At 47.0% G+C, this 16,779-nt stretch overlaps 6 protein-coding genes across 6 annotated transcripts; 4 read left to right on the top strand and 2 right to left on the bottom strand.

Moving 5' to 3' along the window:
• Nucleotides 1-3,081: 3,081 nt before the first annotated feature.
• Nucleotides 3,082-4,282, top strand: ATEG_00991 (uncharacterized protein; the record flags this gene model as incomplete). The annotated part of the gene is made up of 2 exons (XM_001208356.1): nucleotides 3,082-3,144; nucleotides 3,341-4,282. The coding sequence occupies 2 exons, from the start codon at nucleotides 3,082-3,084 to the stop codon at nucleotides 4,280-4,282; spliced, it is 1,005 nt and encodes a 334-aa protein (XP_001208356.1).
• Nucleotides 4,283-5,306: 1,024 nt separating this feature from the next.
• Nucleotides 5,307-6,494, bottom strand: ATEG_00990 (glycosyltransferase family 32 protein; the record flags this gene model as incomplete). Its single annotated transcript, XM_001208355.1, has 1 exon — nucleotides 5,307-6,494. The coding sequence occupies one exon, from the start codon at nucleotides 6,492-6,494 to the stop codon at nucleotides 5,307-5,309; it is 1,188 nt and encodes a 395-aa protein (XP_001208355.1).
• An 803-nt stretch (nucleotides 6,495-7,297) lies between these two features.
• Nucleotides 7,298-8,812, top strand: ATEG_00989 (acyltransferase family protein; the record flags this gene model as incomplete). Its single annotated transcript, XM_001208354.1, has 1 exon — nucleotides 7,298-8,812. One exon carries the CDS (start codon nucleotides 7,298-7,300, stop codon nucleotides 8,810-8,812), a length of 1,515 nt encoding a protein of 504 aa, XP_001208354.1.
• Nucleotides 8,813-9,385: 573 nt separating this feature from the next.
• Nucleotides 9,386-11,017, top strand: ATEG_00988 (uncharacterized protein; the record flags this gene model as incomplete). Its single annotated transcript, XM_001208353.1, has 2 exons — nucleotides 9,386-10,799; nucleotides 10,836-11,017. The coding sequence occupies 2 exons, from the start codon at nucleotides 9,386-9,388 to the stop codon at nucleotides 11,015-11,017; spliced, it is 1,596 nt and encodes a 531-aa protein (XP_001208353.1).
• An 831-nt stretch (nucleotides 11,018-11,848) lies between these two features.
• ATEG_00987 (putative GPI anchored protein) lies at nucleotides 11,849-12,783 on the bottom strand (the record flags this gene model as incomplete). The annotated part of the gene is made up of 5 exons (XM_001208352.1): nucleotides 11,849-11,919; nucleotides 11,994-12,021; nucleotides 12,137-12,426; nucleotides 12,481-12,544; nucleotides 12,703-12,783. The coding sequence occupies 5 exons, from the start codon at nucleotides 12,781-12,783 to the stop codon at nucleotides 11,849-11,851; spliced, it is 534 nt and encodes a 177-aa protein (XP_001208352.1).
• Nucleotides 12,784-15,123: 2,340 nt separating this feature from the next.
• On the top strand, nucleotides 15,124-16,586 carry ATEG_00986 (T6SS phospholipase effector Tle1-like catalytic domain-containing protein; the record flags this gene model as incomplete). The annotated part of the gene is made up of 2 exons (XM_001208351.1): nucleotides 15,124-15,331; nucleotides 15,394-16,586. 2 exons carry the CDS (start codon nucleotides 15,124-15,126, stop codon nucleotides 16,584-16,586), a joined length of 1,401 nt encoding a protein of 466 aa, XP_001208351.1.
• Between the last annotated feature and the right edge of the window lie 193 nt (nucleotides 16,587-16,779).

Here is a 16,779-nt window from a genome sequence, read left to right as displayed (position 1 = left end):
TATTACCCTTAGCAATCGACACTCCATCGCATTCCGCTAAGATATCATTTTAGAGCCAACTAGACCAAGTGAGGATCCCTGGGGACATAACATGGCCTTCAATGGCGAGCTGTCTGGTTTATATTGCTGAGTTGGGGCCCATGATGGTCGTGCCAGTGTCTTAGGAATTTGCAGGCCAAAGGAGCCACACCAGCGAGGTTTCGGTTTGCAGTTGAGAATCAAAGATTCATGGCGCGCAAAGCTCAATTTTTTTGGACAGAGTAATCGAAAGATAAATCTTGTCTTCCTGGAAACCGTTTTGTCTGTATTTATGTTCGCAGGTCGTACGTGCGTAGATTTCGACCAAAAACTGCCGGTCACACTACCTGGTAGTGGTACTACGTATTATAGCGAATCTAGCTCAGTCTGCCTCCCAGTTTACGTAGCACAATTGCGGGGAGCTAGACGCACGATAGTGGGCAGACTAGGAGAATCGAGGAGGCTTTATAACAGTTCAATACCGCTCGGAGCGGGGATCATGTGGCCTGTAGGTGATGTTCCGTGTTGCCTCGCAAACCCTTGTAGCTTTCCACGTCCAACCCGTTGGTGAGAACCTTCGCGTGAGAAATCTGGCAACTTGGCGGGCTCTAGATTGACCACCCGCGTAGCCTGTTCATGCGCTATGTACGAATCAGTCTGGTTCTAAAGCATGCGTAATAATGTGGGCTGCTAATCCCGCACAGTGGCATGGATACTGTGGGTCAGCTGTACATAAAGTTGTGGTCGGAACGGTAGATGATGTGGCCGTGGCTGTCACTGTACATACTTCTCTATCAGCCCTGCGTTACGCTGTCCTTAGGATAGACCCCTTCTAGTCAGCTGCTGGTTCTATCTAGCTATCGTCTTCCACATCCTACGAATATCCACTCCATCTATCGATCTGTCTGTATCCGGGGATTATAGTAATATGTATTAGGATTTAGTGATCAGGCGACTAAAAAAATGCTTAAGCCGAGGAACGGTAGAGCCAGAAACTTTGTGACTTCGCGGCAAAGTCTAGAACGGCCGCGACCCTAACTCAAAAGACTGCAAGTTAGGTTACCTTCTTGCCCTCAGTCAAGCCCCCTAGCAGTCTCGAGAAGCTGCTGAGCACATCCCCTACTTCAACTTGTAACGCCAGTCTAGGATGTCCTCGACCAGTTCGTCACGTTAATAATGTTATTTATCAATAATTTGAATAAAGGATAAATCTAGGTGATAAATTTTACCTTATATGTTTGCATCATACTACCTAATCGATACATAGTGATGAATATGTCATAATGACGAAAGAAGTCTGGCCCCAGTCGTTCGCTATAATGTACCGGCTATTAAAGAGGATAGTATATAATTATGCCCAGAACTTGAGTGAACTCTTGATCCATCTTCGCGATTTCATGCTCCTTAATATTGTATGCACGTCGAATCGTCAGCATGCCTAAAGCATATTTTGACCGTGACACTATAACGCTGCAAGAAGGCAACCACATCGGTGCCCAGATTGGTGGCAAAATGATCAAACCCGACGGGATGGAGCTTGTTACTGGAGAAGTTGAACGGGTCGTCATTTATCGATCTCCAGAAAATGCGGTTGAGCTCAACTGTACGCAAGATGTTCAATTTTTGCCTGGCGAGCAAGTTATCTTTCAACCGTTGGGTAAGCTGTTCAGGATAGGCGCACGTGCATCATTTATTGACCAAGGCCCCAGACCCGGCTAGTTACGCTGCTATAGGAATGAAAAGTGGCAAGGAAGTTGAATTCAAGGAGTGAAAAGTTCATGTTATGCTCAAAATAATCTGATATTGTATATTGCTGCCGCGTTAAAATTACAGCTGAATTGTTACACAAAAATAAGTCGGGACTCGATAATCCCGCCACTATGGCGCCTGTTAACCGCCAGTTTATAAGCCCGCCAGTAATCTCCGGACCTAGGGATGTAGCTAACTGTCAAAAAGTACAGTAAGTGTCTGAAAAGCAGAGCAAGATGAGTCTTCAACTACTGGTGGTGTATACCGTACGTAGTTGATTTATAAGCCTAAAGACCTTTATTGAGTGGATTAAGTCCTGTCCCTGCTAAACTGCTGCAGATATTCGTTGAGGTTAAAAATCCAATGCGGGCGCCCCTCTGGATATCGATATAGGAGATCTGCTACGTTAGAAATGCCAGCAATCAGCGGCTTTCAGAAGCTCTCTTGTTGCACTCTAACTCGCAGGTCTCTTTAAGCTGTTGGATCCCCATCTGGATATACCAGTAAAGCGGTCATCAAGGTTATTGCTCCTTTCTATTTGCCGCCACGGTATTCCTGATAGACACATCCTCTATTGAAGGGCAATCGAGTTAACTGCCGCGCTAATCCTGGAACAAGCTATGGTGTTATAAGTTGCATCCCAAGGACCGTAAGATATCAATCATCTGCTCCCTGAGCCAAATTTGTAGGAGCTATACACTGGTATGAGGCGTCTGACAGCTGCTACATCGCTAATTCCCTTAATAAGGCCCAATAGCGATAGTGATAATAGCAGCAGTGATCTCCCCAGCCTTACTGTCAGTCAAGTCTCTCACACCTATAATATTGTTCACGAAGCAAAAAGGGAGCCCTAAGTGGTTATCTTATTCTGGTTACAAGCTGTCCATCACCCTATTATACTACTTTGGCTTATATATTCTGCTACCCACTATTCTTTGCGGGGATTAAAAGTATTGGCAGCTAGAAGACAATAATGTTATTAATCTTACCAGAGACTACAAACCTGTGTCCTTCTCCATCATTATAAAAGATCTGCTGTACTAGAGGACTGTAGACGGTATGGTGTTTTTCTGTTGGCTCTTTTTTCTTGGTGAGAGTGGCGGTTAGTTCTCTTCTGCATAGCACGTACATAGTCAGCACTCATAATAGCCTGCTTAGCTTTTAACAAGATCGACAAGCCCTTATAAATTCTCCAAAAGGCAGGTAGTATAGTGGGGACAGCTCTACCTAGCAACGATGAAAAATGGGTCATTCATTTGGTAGGACAGCCAACTGGATGACACCAATGTATTTGTTATTTTTCCTCGGCACGAAATGGCCATTGGGAATGGTCCGTCTGGTTTGCATTCCTATGCAGTTAACCCGTTGTTCATGCATGTATGCAAGGGAGAAGGGGGGAAAATGGTGTGATAAAGTGTATGTTGACTTTGTTATTGTTTTTCAACATTCCTTGTCTACCACAACACCACGTTGATCATCAAGTGGCCCCATCTAACACATTGAAAAAATTTAAATATGTCGAGAATAGTACCTAGATGACTTCGATAGAGTCAGGACCTGATTTATTTGAAAGTTCACCATTCTTTCTACTATCATTTATCTCCTGTCGGTCTCTGAAATGAAGCTTCCGTCGTTCTTTCTTCCTATAGCACTTACAGCTACAGCTCTCGCCCAAACCCTGAACATCGTTGCGCACGAGGACGATGACCTTCTCTTCCTCAGCCCGAATCTTCTTCATGAGGTGCAATCTGGACGGCATATCCGCACCATTTTCATTACTGCTGGGGATGCAGGCAATGATGCAAGTTATTGGACCTCGCGGCAGGAAGGGTCGAAAGCTGCGTATGCCCGGATGAGCAACGTCAGTAACTCCTGGACCCAGTCGGACGCCGGGGTCCCAGGTTTCAACATCCCTTTGTTTACGCTTAATAATAACCCCAACATATCACTCGCATTCCTTCAGCTGCCAGATGGGAACAACGGGGGCGAAGGCTTTGGATTAGGCAGTCTGCAACGCCTATGGGAAGGAAGTATAGATTCTCTAACATCCTTCAGCGGGTCGTCGTATTCCAAGCACGCATTGGTGGATGTGCTTAGAAAAATGGCCAATGATTTCGGCTGTGACAACATCAGAACACAAGACTTTGTTCATGGATATGGCGAAGGTGACCATAGCGATCATCTTACCACCGCTTATTTCGTCCGGGAGGCCTTCGACAATTGTGACGTTGGGAAGCCAATTACAAGTTACATGGGATACCCTGTGGAGTCGCTTGCGGTTAACATAGACGATGAGACGCTCGCACAGAAAAAGGCTGCTTTCTACACATATGCTGGTTACGATAGGAATACATGCAGCAGTGATGAGAGTTGCCGCGGACGATCTGAGGAGGCCTGGGTTCAAAGGGAATACGTTGTCGCTGAAGTGGACCAGGCACACTGCCGCGTTCCGAAACGACCTAATGCCAGGAATAAGGGAAAGGCTATGGCCGGCAAGCCTCTGGCTCAATCATAACGCCAGCAGCTCCTAGTTATTGACGCCCGGTTATGAGTCGTCTGAAAGCATAATATTGCTAGCCACCATATGTGCTACCAGAGGCTGCTGCAGTAGCCGTCTATTTGTTGTTCAAGTCTTTTCGGCTTGGAATGTGGCTTTCTCTTCTTCTTGGAGTGTTGTTTATTGTGACACTATTTTTGTCTGTTGGTAATATTATATGGTCATGATAATGTTTCAAAGACGCGTGCCGTCTGGCGAATGTATGAGATTGCTAGTTTTATAAAATAAATATAGTAGGTAGAAGTATTCCCTTCTGCTAATTTAGACCTCTTGGATTTTAACGCGCTTTCAGGGGTTTGGTTGATATTTAACTTGAACAAGGCAATAAACGCAGGTCTCAATAAGACAGCCCACTTAACCGAGAAATATATTAACGAAGGAAAACTAGATAATGAGCTAGATACATGGCAGACAGAATTGCACCTAAGGGGAGATAACCCTGTGAACATTTACCAATTGTTTTCGCCATTCAAGAAGGAAGAAAGAGAAAAAGAGCTAAGAAAAGGAAGGAGACCCCGTGTTATTGGGCTTAGAATTGGATTGGGCGAGGCTCGTGAGCCCGGGAGCCAGGTGCCTGAATTTGTAACTCTCCCTACCTCTTTGCCTTCGTTAATGTCTGCACTAAGTAGGGTATAGGATATTTTGTAGCGTACATCTCAAGCCTCCGTTCTAGCATTACTATTGCAGTCCTTCAGTGTCCCCGAGGTTAACGTCTTGAAGAGTAACTGTGTTCGGCTACCGAAGTTTTCCTTTCTGCCAGAAGACATTACAACTAGAATATAAGGATATGTGAATTGACGTCAAAATGCCTGCTACCGAAACTATAGATAGCTGCATTTCTACTTGTAATAAGAGAGTCTCATATGGACTTCTCATCAATAATCGCTTAAGCCACTTATCTATAATATATCACCAGATATCCAAGAGGGGAAAAAAAAAAAGGCAAAGGACAAGAGAAAGTTAAAGAAGAACGTCCAATGTATCAAAAACCACCAAAGGCGGGCTCCAGCGGGGGGTCCATATCCTTCAACGCTTCCCCTATCGCCTGAAACGTGGCAATCTGTCGCTCCTGCTCTTCCTGCGGCAGGGCAGCAAAAGCAGCTGTTCCTTCGTCCCACTTTTTCACACAGTCTACATTCCAATTGCACCTTTCAACTTCCCCAAAGATGGGGTGATGGAACCGGGGGTGACGTTTTGGCCACTCGGAGGCGTGGTAATGATGCTTGACCAACGCGTTGCGAGAGTTATGGGTGCCTGAGTCGGAATGTCCTTGCCCAGCAGCGAAGGCTTCAACTGTCAGGACCAGGAACCCTCCAACAACTTTGGACTCGGGAATATCATGGAACGTATTCCATGTCACGGTCTTGCCAGTGGCACGGCTCATTTCAGATAGAATGGCGCCCGTGAAGGCAGACGGCCCGGTGCCCGTGATCACATCATCAAAGTCCAGCTGAAGCTCTGAGATTGGCTTTCCTTGCTTGATAGAGAGCTCATTAAGCCAGTGGAGGATATTCTCGACCAGTCGCATCATCACGGGTTGTCGGGGCTTGCACATGAAGGTCCACTGGCAGAAGGACTGTGATTTCGGACCCAATATAGGATGGTCGCTGAACTGTGGCTCATCAATTTCGACGCCTATAACCATTCCGATGTCCCTTTCGTCGTGAGTGCTTGGGATAAATCGTTCGACAGGTCTCAATGCTTCCACGTCTATATCAGCATAGACACCTCCTTCTATATACATCACAAGGTACCGAAGCAGATCAGCCTTGATAATCGGCGCAGTGAGCGATCGATACGTTTCAACGATATCTGGTCGATTCTCCCCAAGAGGTCCGAAATTCGTTTCGACATATTCGAGATCATTCTGGTCGGTCAGAACTTCGTACCGATAGCCCGGGTTTTTCGCCGTCCAGCTGCGCGCAACCTCGATATCACGTCCGTCGAATTCCAATGGGTTCACTTTCCAAATCTGCCAGATTTTCCGAGGAAATGTTTCACCAACATTGCCTCTCACCTTGGTAGAGTATAATTGAGTCTCACTAAAGTTGTGTGATGTCCTGGTAACACAAAAATAGATGAATAGGAACAATGCTACCAGGCCGCCATGTGTGAATCGACGTGCTCTCTTCGGAAAGAGACTGATCGGCACGAATTTCTTCTCCACCATGACTGTGCCTGTGGTGTGATCTTATTCAGTGACCTCTCGTCTGGGAGAGGCAAAGAAATCGCAGAAAAGGCGAAAGATCATGAGTCCAGGAACTTCTTTCACTGCTGGTATAGATTACACACAGTACACAGTTTTGTATTTCACATGTGGCCATCATTTAGGTACCTCGGGTTGTGTTAGTCCCTGGTAAGCTTATGTCTCATTTAGAGGGCCGCCCTTTTGGTTACCCCGCGAATGTAGTTGGAGCCACTGGTACAGGAACCGTATAAAACCCAAGATCCACTCATTACTTGGTGGTCTCCGGACGCTCTTGCTCAATCAACCGGACTAAATAGCGGGGATGTGGTGGGCCCAGCCAATCGTGGCATATTTGAGTGGAAAGTGCCGTTGAGACTTCCGTAAATCTTATTCGTTTTCATGGACCCCACTCAAATACGGCCCCAAACCTTGTCAAATTGCTGGGGTGAGATCGTGCCTGTATGGCTTCAGCCACGCGAGCATGTTCCCCCGGGGGCCTGCGTCCAGACCCCGACTCGTGGAGATAAGCAACGGGTCCACAAAGATGTAGCATGACCTGTATGAAACAAAATATAGCAGTAGCCTCGGCACCAGTGGGTAGTGGCACTGGCGCTAGGCCTGCCTTGTGAGAGCCGTAATCCGTGCTCACCCTATGACTCTACACAATTCACAAGTTATCCAGCTACCAGGAGCCGTTGAGATCTCTTAAGTGGTGGTATTTGCGTTTTATTGATCGTCTTCTTCATCCTTTCAAAAGACTCTGGCAACTTCAACTCTTGCCCAGGATGTCAATCCTACCCACCTCAATCGAGAGACTCTCGCCCCAGTTGAATTTGAGCTCCGAACGAGTCGTCGAGGGTGGACAGTGGAAGTCACTGTTAGCCCAAAGGACACACCCTCGACGCAGAATGCCGTCTTTTTCATGGGCGGCGCCTTTCCTGCCCACCTTATTCACTGGGCCGACAAATCGCGATACAAATACGAATGAAAAACAACGACAGCGTACCAGGTCGACCGCATACCTAGATGGTTTGCGAGGGTTTGCGGCTCTCCTGGTCTATTGGGCACATCATCAACTTTGGGCCCACGATGGGGTAGGAGTGGGAAAGGCCTTCGAGTTGGCCTACGGTTACGACAACAAGTACTATTTCGCATGCCTTCCTGGTGTCCGAACGATCTTCGCCGGGGGTCATTTTGCTGTCAGCGTCTTCTTCGTGCTCTCTGGGTACGTTCTCTCCATGAAGCCACTAGGGTGCATCCAGGATGGCGACTACGCTGAACTAGGTAGAAGTCTTTCCTCTGCTGTATTCCGCCGATGGTTTCGTCTCTATATACCCGTCATTTGCACAACAATTTGCTACATGACAGTTTTGCATCTCTTCAAAATCCGCACTGTCACAGAACTTCAAGGAAGCTACCTTTCGGAGCTATGGAATTGGTACGCCGAATTCAAGAATTTCAGCTTCGTTCTGCGAACAGGCGGTGAGCCTTGGTTCACGTACAATGTCCATACTTGGTCTATACCAGTGGAATATCGAGGCTCTCTGGCTGTTTACACCGCCGCGATCGCTCTAGCAAGGTTTCGCCGAAACGCCCGGCTAACTGGTGAAGTCGCATTGGTGGTATACTTCCTGTACATTGCCGATGGGGCGCACTTTGCCATGTTTATTGCTGGCATGCTTCTGAGAGATCTCGATCTCCTCGCCATGCGCAATGACTTGCCCGACATCTTTCGCAGACTGGACCCCTTCAAGTCAGCCATCATGACTCTACTCTTCTATGCCAGCCTCTACCTTGGCGGGGTCCCATCTCATACGGATAACCTACAACAACTACGTGATTCACCGGGGTGGTACTTCTTATCATTCCTCAAGCCACAGGCAGTGTTCGACTACAAGTGGTTCTACCTGTTCTGGGCCGCTGTCTTCCTTGTCTCGTGCACATCTCACCTTCCCTGGCTCAAGGCCTTCTTTGCCTCCCCGTTCAACCAGTATTTAGGGCGCATTTCATTTGCCTTATATTTAGTCCACGGACCGGTTCTGTGGATTTTAGGAGACAGGCTGTACGCGGCAGTGGGATTTGAGCGCGATTCACATGCCCAAAATTGTCCCTGGTGGATTAATCGTTTGCCCCTGCCTACCCTTGGTCCTTTCGGGCTTGAGATCAATTTTCTTGTCCCACAGTTCATTTTGTTGCCCTTGACCCTCTGGCTTGCAGATATCACGACTAGACTAGTTGACGAGCCCGCTGTGAGGGTCTCTCAGTGGATGTATCAAAAGGCACTGGTCGACAAAGCTTGACAAATCGCCGCTTGTGTTTATGATCTACTTAATTTATTCTATTCTATTCTATCCCATTTGATTTTATCCATCTATTTATTTATTTTTCTGGCTCTCATGCAAAGCCCGCCCGCATTATATATTGTTGTATGATAAAAGTCGTAGCAATTCTTAAGTCCAAATACACCTCAATCGTCACGTAACAACTTGCTTTGAGAGTATGTATGCCTTGTATTCAAGATCACAGTGGAAAAGCTTATCAGAGGATCGATTTCCGCACGTGTCCTTCATCGCTTTACCAAATTTCTCACGGCCGATGCAATGCCAGTCTTAGGAGTTGTATCTAGCGAGGATTTTCGGTGATGCCCCGAGGCAACGCTGATTACGATACACAGAAAGTAAGAATTGCACTCCCCATCGATCACTAGTGGCAAACAACCGACCCTTAATTCAGTCCACTTCTAGTGTCCGTTAGGTTCCCCTTTTCTAGTCAATGAGCCAGTGACCAATCTCGGCAACCCGTTTTCTAAAATATAGCTTATTACCTCTTACTGTTACTTCCCGATGCTCTTCTCTACGCACGCCAGACTGAACATGGCTAAAAAGCAAGCCACACGCCTGATGCTTCTTGCAGGGCTATTTTCCGCAGGGATCCTCGTCCTTAGACTTCTATCCAACCATCTTGATTTGCAAACGATCTTTATGACCACGCGTCACTCTGCGGTTGCCCCATATGAACAGTCACAGAGCTATCCTGGAGAATCCAAGACAGCTTGCTCAGGCGTTCCCGGCAGCGAAGCTTGGTCTCACTGCTGGGATGGACAACCTGCAGACGAGGACGGAAGAGGTCCTAAACACGAAGGAGACATTTCTCGAACGCACCATATCTTATACTCGGTATCGAGTTCCGATCGGGAGTATTTTAAAATCGATTTTGGGAGAAGATCCGTGATAAATCCCAATATCATACCTCATCCTGAATTACCTGACACCTGGATCGTCACTGCACAACTTCATAACCCTCCTGCGGCTCGAATGGCATCAGTCTGGTTTGCTGAATTAGTCTGCAATGCGGCATTCTCGGAAGATAAGCGAGTTCTGAGCTGTCTGGAACCACCACTGCAATTGCCTCTACCAGCCACGTTTGGTGACTCCAGCAAGTGCACCGGCGACATTTCACACTTTAGTCTCAACGTTGGGCCTCATGATGCGAGGGTATTCTACGGTCCCAAGATTCCGTACACCATTTATGGCTCCAATTCGTTCTTTACCTGCTTTGGGCAATGGATCTCCGATTTTCGAATCTTGGTGGACTGGGGCATAGACACGATACATGAACACGAGTTCCGCCAGTATCGTGAGCTCCAGCGCCCATTGCCATGGAATGCTGTCGAGAAGAATTGGTTTCTTTTCTGGGACGACCTTGGACAAATGTTCATACACCATGATATTGCACCGGAGCGAGTGTTTGCGAAACTCGAGACCGATGGCTCCGTTGGGCCAAACTTGGCTCTGGCGACCGCGACTTCTGACCAAGCGTGTCTTGACAGATTCTTGCCTCAGAGTACAAGCCCAACAGCGAGCATCCATCAAGCCACAAACTCATTAGCTATCACTCTATGTGCACGATCTGACCACTCTTGCCAACCTGATACGAACAATACCTTTGTGCTCTTTATCATCCAACAAAAGACATTACACGCTCTTCACCCTGTATATGAGCCATATGTCGTACTTACGCGGCGTACTACGCCATACGAAATTCATGCAATCTCGGCAAAACCAATTTGGATTTTTGGTCGCAGAACTGGTCCGAAAGAGTCAGATTCATCTTCAACATCATTCTCGGAAGACTCCGAGATGCTCTATATGACTAGCATCAGCTGGAAAGGCCGAGGTCAGAAGTATCATGGGTACATTGATGACATATTATTCCTGGCATTTGGGAGGGAGGACTCGGCCGCTTGCGGTATCGACGTTACCGCGAGAGACCTCTTAGCAGAGCTGGGTATGTGTACAGGATTCTGATTTAATTCTTCATTAGGACTTCTAGTGGCTTGCAAGTCTCGTGTTATAGTTGCCTTTGAGAGGAATACGACCTTGTTACGATGTATAATATTTAGATGTGCTTCGATATTGGGAGTTCAGTCCACCACCGAGCAATCCACTAGCGATCCACGGAAGTGGCCTGCACTTTCACATGATTTTTGCCACCATATTGTCTAAGAATTTATCGACCGAGGCGAGGCCCATCCCTGGAGGGGTGCTAGAAGAACATTGAGCATGTGCCCGGAACTCGAAATAGTTAGTGCTTTTGGGTGGGGCATATGGTCCTCAAGCCAAGGATCTAGATCCCCGCGTTAGATGTATGCGTCAATTGGTCAATGGAGAATTCCAACCTCACTGCCAGAAACGCCCCTCCGGCTGACAATCTCGATGCAGCCAGATATCCAGTCGGTGGCTGCTTTAATCGAACCTGGCTACCTTTGATTTCTACGGGATAACGATGACAGGAATTGTTCAATGCGGGCACAGTCAAGCATCACTAGGAAGTTAGGGATAAGGATTGCGCGCGGTTTGGAATCCGCGATCCAGGGAAACAGACATTATGTGAAAACGGGTGGAAATCAGTCTCCACTGAAGAAATAAGATTTCAGCAAAGGGGACACTGAGGAGGTCCGAGGAGAACTGACTGATGGCACGCCACGAATAATGATCTAAAGATTCCGAACCAAGGACGTACTAAAGCTTTTTCTCCATTTTTCGACTAGCTTGCTGTTGCCAATGTTGCATCCAATATTACCACTAGAGTGTTTTAGGATAAGATGCTTTCGTCGGACTTCTATTTCCGCATAGCCGGGTTTTAGAGGTGCGCGTATTCATATTGGCAGTGTTGCTGGAGAGTGCCTTGCTTTCAACTGGCGTGACGCCATTCCAGTGAGGCTATGTGCCGTCCCAAACATGTGAACAACCCAGTCCGCGTAGTCTGACCATGAAAATGCCTTTCCTTCGTGCCATAGGGCGTTATTTTGAGCACCCAGGTCATCCTTATTCCTTCTATGGATTATAACTCAACTTGAGAAGCTCTAGGGTGTAGTTTGAGACAGAAATTAGGGAAGAAATGCACCCTGCAGTAAGTTTTTCCGCAGCGTTGTGATTGTACAGTGTATCCTAGAATAGGTAATATTATAAATGGTTGTACCTTGAGATAGATCGGTCCAAAGAAGATACTAGCATTAAGTTAAGTATATCAGACAACAGTGGAACGAAGCCCCGAGACTTTATGCACGCCATACTTTAGGCCAGAAACATTATGCTGGCAATCAGGATCGCAGTACTACCCACCTGAGCAGCTCCGTATCCAATACCAGAGGCCCCGTTAGACAGGGAAGTGCTTGAAGGCGACTCAGTGTTGACCGTGGCCAAGGTCGTGGAACGTATAGTCGAAGTCATAGAGGCCTCAGACGAAGTCTGAGGGCTGTTACCCAGACCGCTCACCGTGGTAGAATAGGAGCTGCCCACCGTGGTGGGAACACTTCCCGCAGAGGTCGAGATGGGAGCTGATGAGTCCACCGGTGGGATAGAGACTGGGTGTCCAGCCCCAGAGCACAAGGATGCGACAACTTTGGAAAGGGCTAAAGAGGCATGGTAAGAGGGGATCATATGGAGGGGAATGTGGCTTCTCATACCTAGTTGGTCCCCGACATCACAGGCTTGTTTGACGCAGGGCACAACCTGTTCCACGAGGCCCGCCTTTTGGCAATGGCATGCAAAGTCTGTCAACTCGGAGCAGCCGTCCGCACCAAGGGCCGAGGTGAGACATTGAAGCTTCATGAGGAAGAAGAAGAAGAGAGCATGCGTTAGTTATGAAATAAGATATGGAGCCGGAGCACTGAGCGGACAGATCTTACAGAACATGTTGGGATATTGGATAGCTGGGCGCTGGTGATGGCACCGGCGCTGAGCACGGCAACAGCAGCAGCGATACGCATTTCTGCTATGATGCTGAAATAAAGGGATGGGTAGCCTGGAGGTTGTCAGGTGTGAAGGGGCGCGCTGAACGCGACAAGCACAATAAATAGCACATAAATACATGGGCCAACTAGTCTTATATGATCTAGCACTCCAGGCCTTATTCCGACATAGCGGAGTATACCGGCTACAAGAACATTATCTATGTCACATTATTGGTTGCCTAGTTATCTTTGGTTTCCGTTTTATATTAACTCTGTCGGGCTGGGTCTTTTCAGACTTGGTCTGCTGGGTATAAAAACAGAGTAACCCTGTTACTATAATACAGCTAGCCTTGTAATGGTATGAACAAAGTTTGAACAAGGCGGGCCCCTGAAACCCAGACAGAGATGGGTTAGTGTGTTCATGTGGCTCTGTTGTTGGAGTTTGTACCCTGACTACAAGGCGTTACCCACATATGTCTTCAATTAAACAGGGTGGAGCCAGCCTGGGGATGCATGCGGGGGTAAGTAGAAACCAAGGCACAGTTTAACTTGTTGTCAAAAAGGGAATGAAGGGCTTGTAATTTACTGTCATTTTGCTGGTTGTTTTCTGGGTCAGCTTCACTTCACTTTCCTAACTGCCATTATCACTTCTTTCTATCTATTTCCAGTCATTTCTCCAATCATTTACTGAAAAGAACTTCATTCTGTGTTTATTGAACTGAGTAACTATGGCTACGATATATTCCCTCTATTTACTAGATCCATGTTTAGTTTACGATCCATTGCAAGGAGCTGAAGCTATTGGAACTTTTTTTTTTCAGTGTCAAGCGTACTACCAGGCGCACTCTCCCCAACCCCCAAAATATGCTCAGAGATCTACTGGACGAAAGTCCGCTCTCTTTGGACAAAAATACAACCTCTGAATTCTAGTTTTTATAACTATCAATCTATCGTGGCTACATGTGTTGGGCATAACTAGTCCCTGCGCATATCTCATTTCGACACCCCAACGCCAGTTCCCTTGTGCTGTCACCTATGATGTAGTATCTCTGCAAAACAACCAGACGAACATTCTTGTAATTAATATGGGAAAATGGGATTGCGGTTCATATGTGGCATCTTGTCAACCTCCGAGCGTCAGAACAGGTATTCCGAGGCAGCCAACGACACTTCGCTCAAGCGTGAACACTGATAAAAAAATAGAAGCCAAGGTCCCCTGAAGTAAGGCCAGTCTTGTTGCACGGAGGTCATGACGTTCTCAACAATTACCATAAAGACACATACTTGTCCATATAGATGCGTCATAAATGCATGTATCTGGGGGGTTCGCATCCCAGAAGGGCCTCGGCGCTCTGGCCCGGTTGCCGACTCTGCCCGCTACATCTTCAACCGGGACCTGTGATCATATTGCCATGCACTGCTGCGGACAATTTGCCGGTTCATCCTTTTAGCAGGTCGGTTTGAGTGGAAAGAAGGTTGGCGAGGCTCCCACTGGCACCGAGACCCATGTGGCGGGTGACATCGTAACCATGGCCGGCGGTCGTGTATCCTATGTCTGCATGACCTGGGATCTGTCCCACCCTGTCGGATTCTCCTCAACCACAACCAAGAAAATGAGCTTTGCTTCTATATCTCCCTTGGCAAGGCATCCTATTTGTCCAATTCGTCTTCTTCAACAAGTAACAGTTCTGGCTAAGGTTATCACCAAGGAAGCTCTCGAACTCTCCCCGTTTGTCAGGGAACCGTAAGAACAGACATCTTGTGGCTCTAAACTCTAATTGATATCTTAGCGATTAGGTGGGCATTTTCAGCTCGCAGTGGCAAATGCAAAGTCGCCCTCACTGACTATTACCTCTACTCTCGTCAATGGCGTGACAATGTCGCTTCAGAGATACTAAATTACGCACTAGTGACATGACTCAAAGATCAGGTAAAAAGTAGAAGTTGAATTGACATGGGGCTACCGCTCTTAAATGACAAACAGCTTTAAAATGGCATGAATTCATTAGGACTTATTCATCAGCCAAAGCCGGCTCTTAATTCCAGACTCTTTCACATTTATCTTAACTTTATACTTTGATGTCAGAGGCTTCAGGAGCTGAAAACTGTCCAGCCATAATGTCACGTAACTGCGGCAATGCTCTATTTTGTGTTCTCGTTCCGTTTTCAGCTTTCGGACTCATCTAGAACTTAGTAGGATTAGTCTGGCCCACTACAGACCAGAACCAGAGATTCATTTAGCACCGAAATTCAAATATAGAAAACTGCTATAAATTGTACATGGATCTAACTCGGGGTTTCGTATCCGAACAATACCTACCTTCTCGGTGTGCCATCATTCCAAGCCGGAATACAACCCATCCGACACTACCCAATATGGCTAGTTACACCTCAAGACTATCAAAAACCCTAGGGCGGCCTGCGCCTTCTGAGAAGCCTACAAAACCTCTCGTCCTCCTTTGTGATGGAACTTGGTGTGGTCGAGAGACAGATACTCACACTAATATTCTTGAGCTCGCGAGAATAATGGGAGTTGAAGAAAATCCTGACAGAGTCTTCTACCTTGAGGGGGTAGGCATTGGAGGTACATTTCTAGAGTATGTTTCTTTTTCAGCTTTCCATTATGGTTTGCATACTGATGATAAGCTGCTATGCCATACAGTTACGTCTTTAATGGTGTTACAGCGCAAGACATTGCCAGCCAGTGCATAGAAGCTTACAAATTCATTGTCAAAAATTATACCTATCCAGATCACGAAATCTGGATGTTTGGTCTATCCCGAGGTGCCTACCTGGCTAGAGCAGTTGCTGGCATGATTAACAACTGTGGAATTGTTAAACCGGTAAAGGTGAATGGGGTTATTGATGAACTACAAACCCATACACTTTGCGAAGCTGTATACAATAACTACCGTTCCCCTTATCCTATCAACAGACCGCACTCTGTTCAGTCGCAAATCTTCCGACAGGAAAAGTCCTGGCCACTCATTGGTGATGAGGACCCAGACAAACCGATGGCTCCAAGATTCATTCCTCCTGTGAAATTCATGGGACTCTTTGACACTGTTGGAAGCCTGGGACTACCAAACTTTACCGGAGGCTTGGGCCTGGATTGGCCAGCCTTCTATGATCAAAATGTCTCCAGCGCTGTCGAAAATGTGTACCATGCTGTATCACTGCACGACAGAATGTACGCTTTTCAACCTTGCCTTGTGAGTCGAAACGAGAATATTCATCGTCAGGGCTTGGAAGACTTTGGCGTTACAAAGCAGGAGTGGCTCCCAGGCGTGCATTATGACCTTGGTCGCCAAAGATTCAGATTTCTTCGTGAATTTGGCGGCGGCTATCTTGAGGACTTCCTGGCAAGGTTCAAATTTGCCAGTAAGGTCATTGAACCAAACGAGGTGCTCGCTGACTTTGCCCTACGCTGGATGCTGTTCGCTATCCGCGCTCACAATCCCCAAGCACGCGCTGCATATCATATAATACCGGAAATTGACACCTACATTGAGTATGTGACCAATGGTATTATAGAAAAAGCTCAAGTTCCTGGCCGAATTGGGGACGGTGACGTTTATGGCCATGTACTTGAATTTGCGCCTTTCGGATCAGCCATCTTGGATATTATGAGAGCGCTAAGAGGCACTAGAGAGAAAGTCTCCGCTATATATCAACTTTTCTTTAATCTACGGGATCGCCTTATACCAGATCGCAATGCGACTGTCTACGATTTTCGCGACCCTGACCCAGGTATTGGGAGATCTATTATGGATCTTGGGGTTGTTTGCGAGCATCGGTATCCGTCAAAAACGTACACGAAGTGGGAATTGATGCACTAGGTGTAATCCGGCTGAAGTACAGCTGGCATGGACTCTGCGGGTGCGCAAAAAAGGCTTGAATTGATGGAATATTTATTAACGTATGCTGGGCTTACCATGTGTGCTTGGGACGTTTGTATAGTACCCGCTTTTCTAGAGCGAAAGAGTTTAGGGATATTCCATAATCTCGCTCTCCAGCCTCCAAATTGCAGCA

Source organism: Aspergillus terreus, genomic scaffold (assembly GCF_000149615.1).
Source record: "Aspergillus terreus NIH2624 scaffold_2 genomic scaffold, whole genome shotgun sequence".
Classification (NCBI taxonomy): Eukaryota; Fungi; Ascomycota; class Eurotiomycetes; order Eurotiales; family Aspergillaceae; genus Aspergillus; species Aspergillus terreus.
Note: the sequence above shows the minus strand (reverse complement) of the source record. Positions and strands in the feature narration are given on the sequence as shown.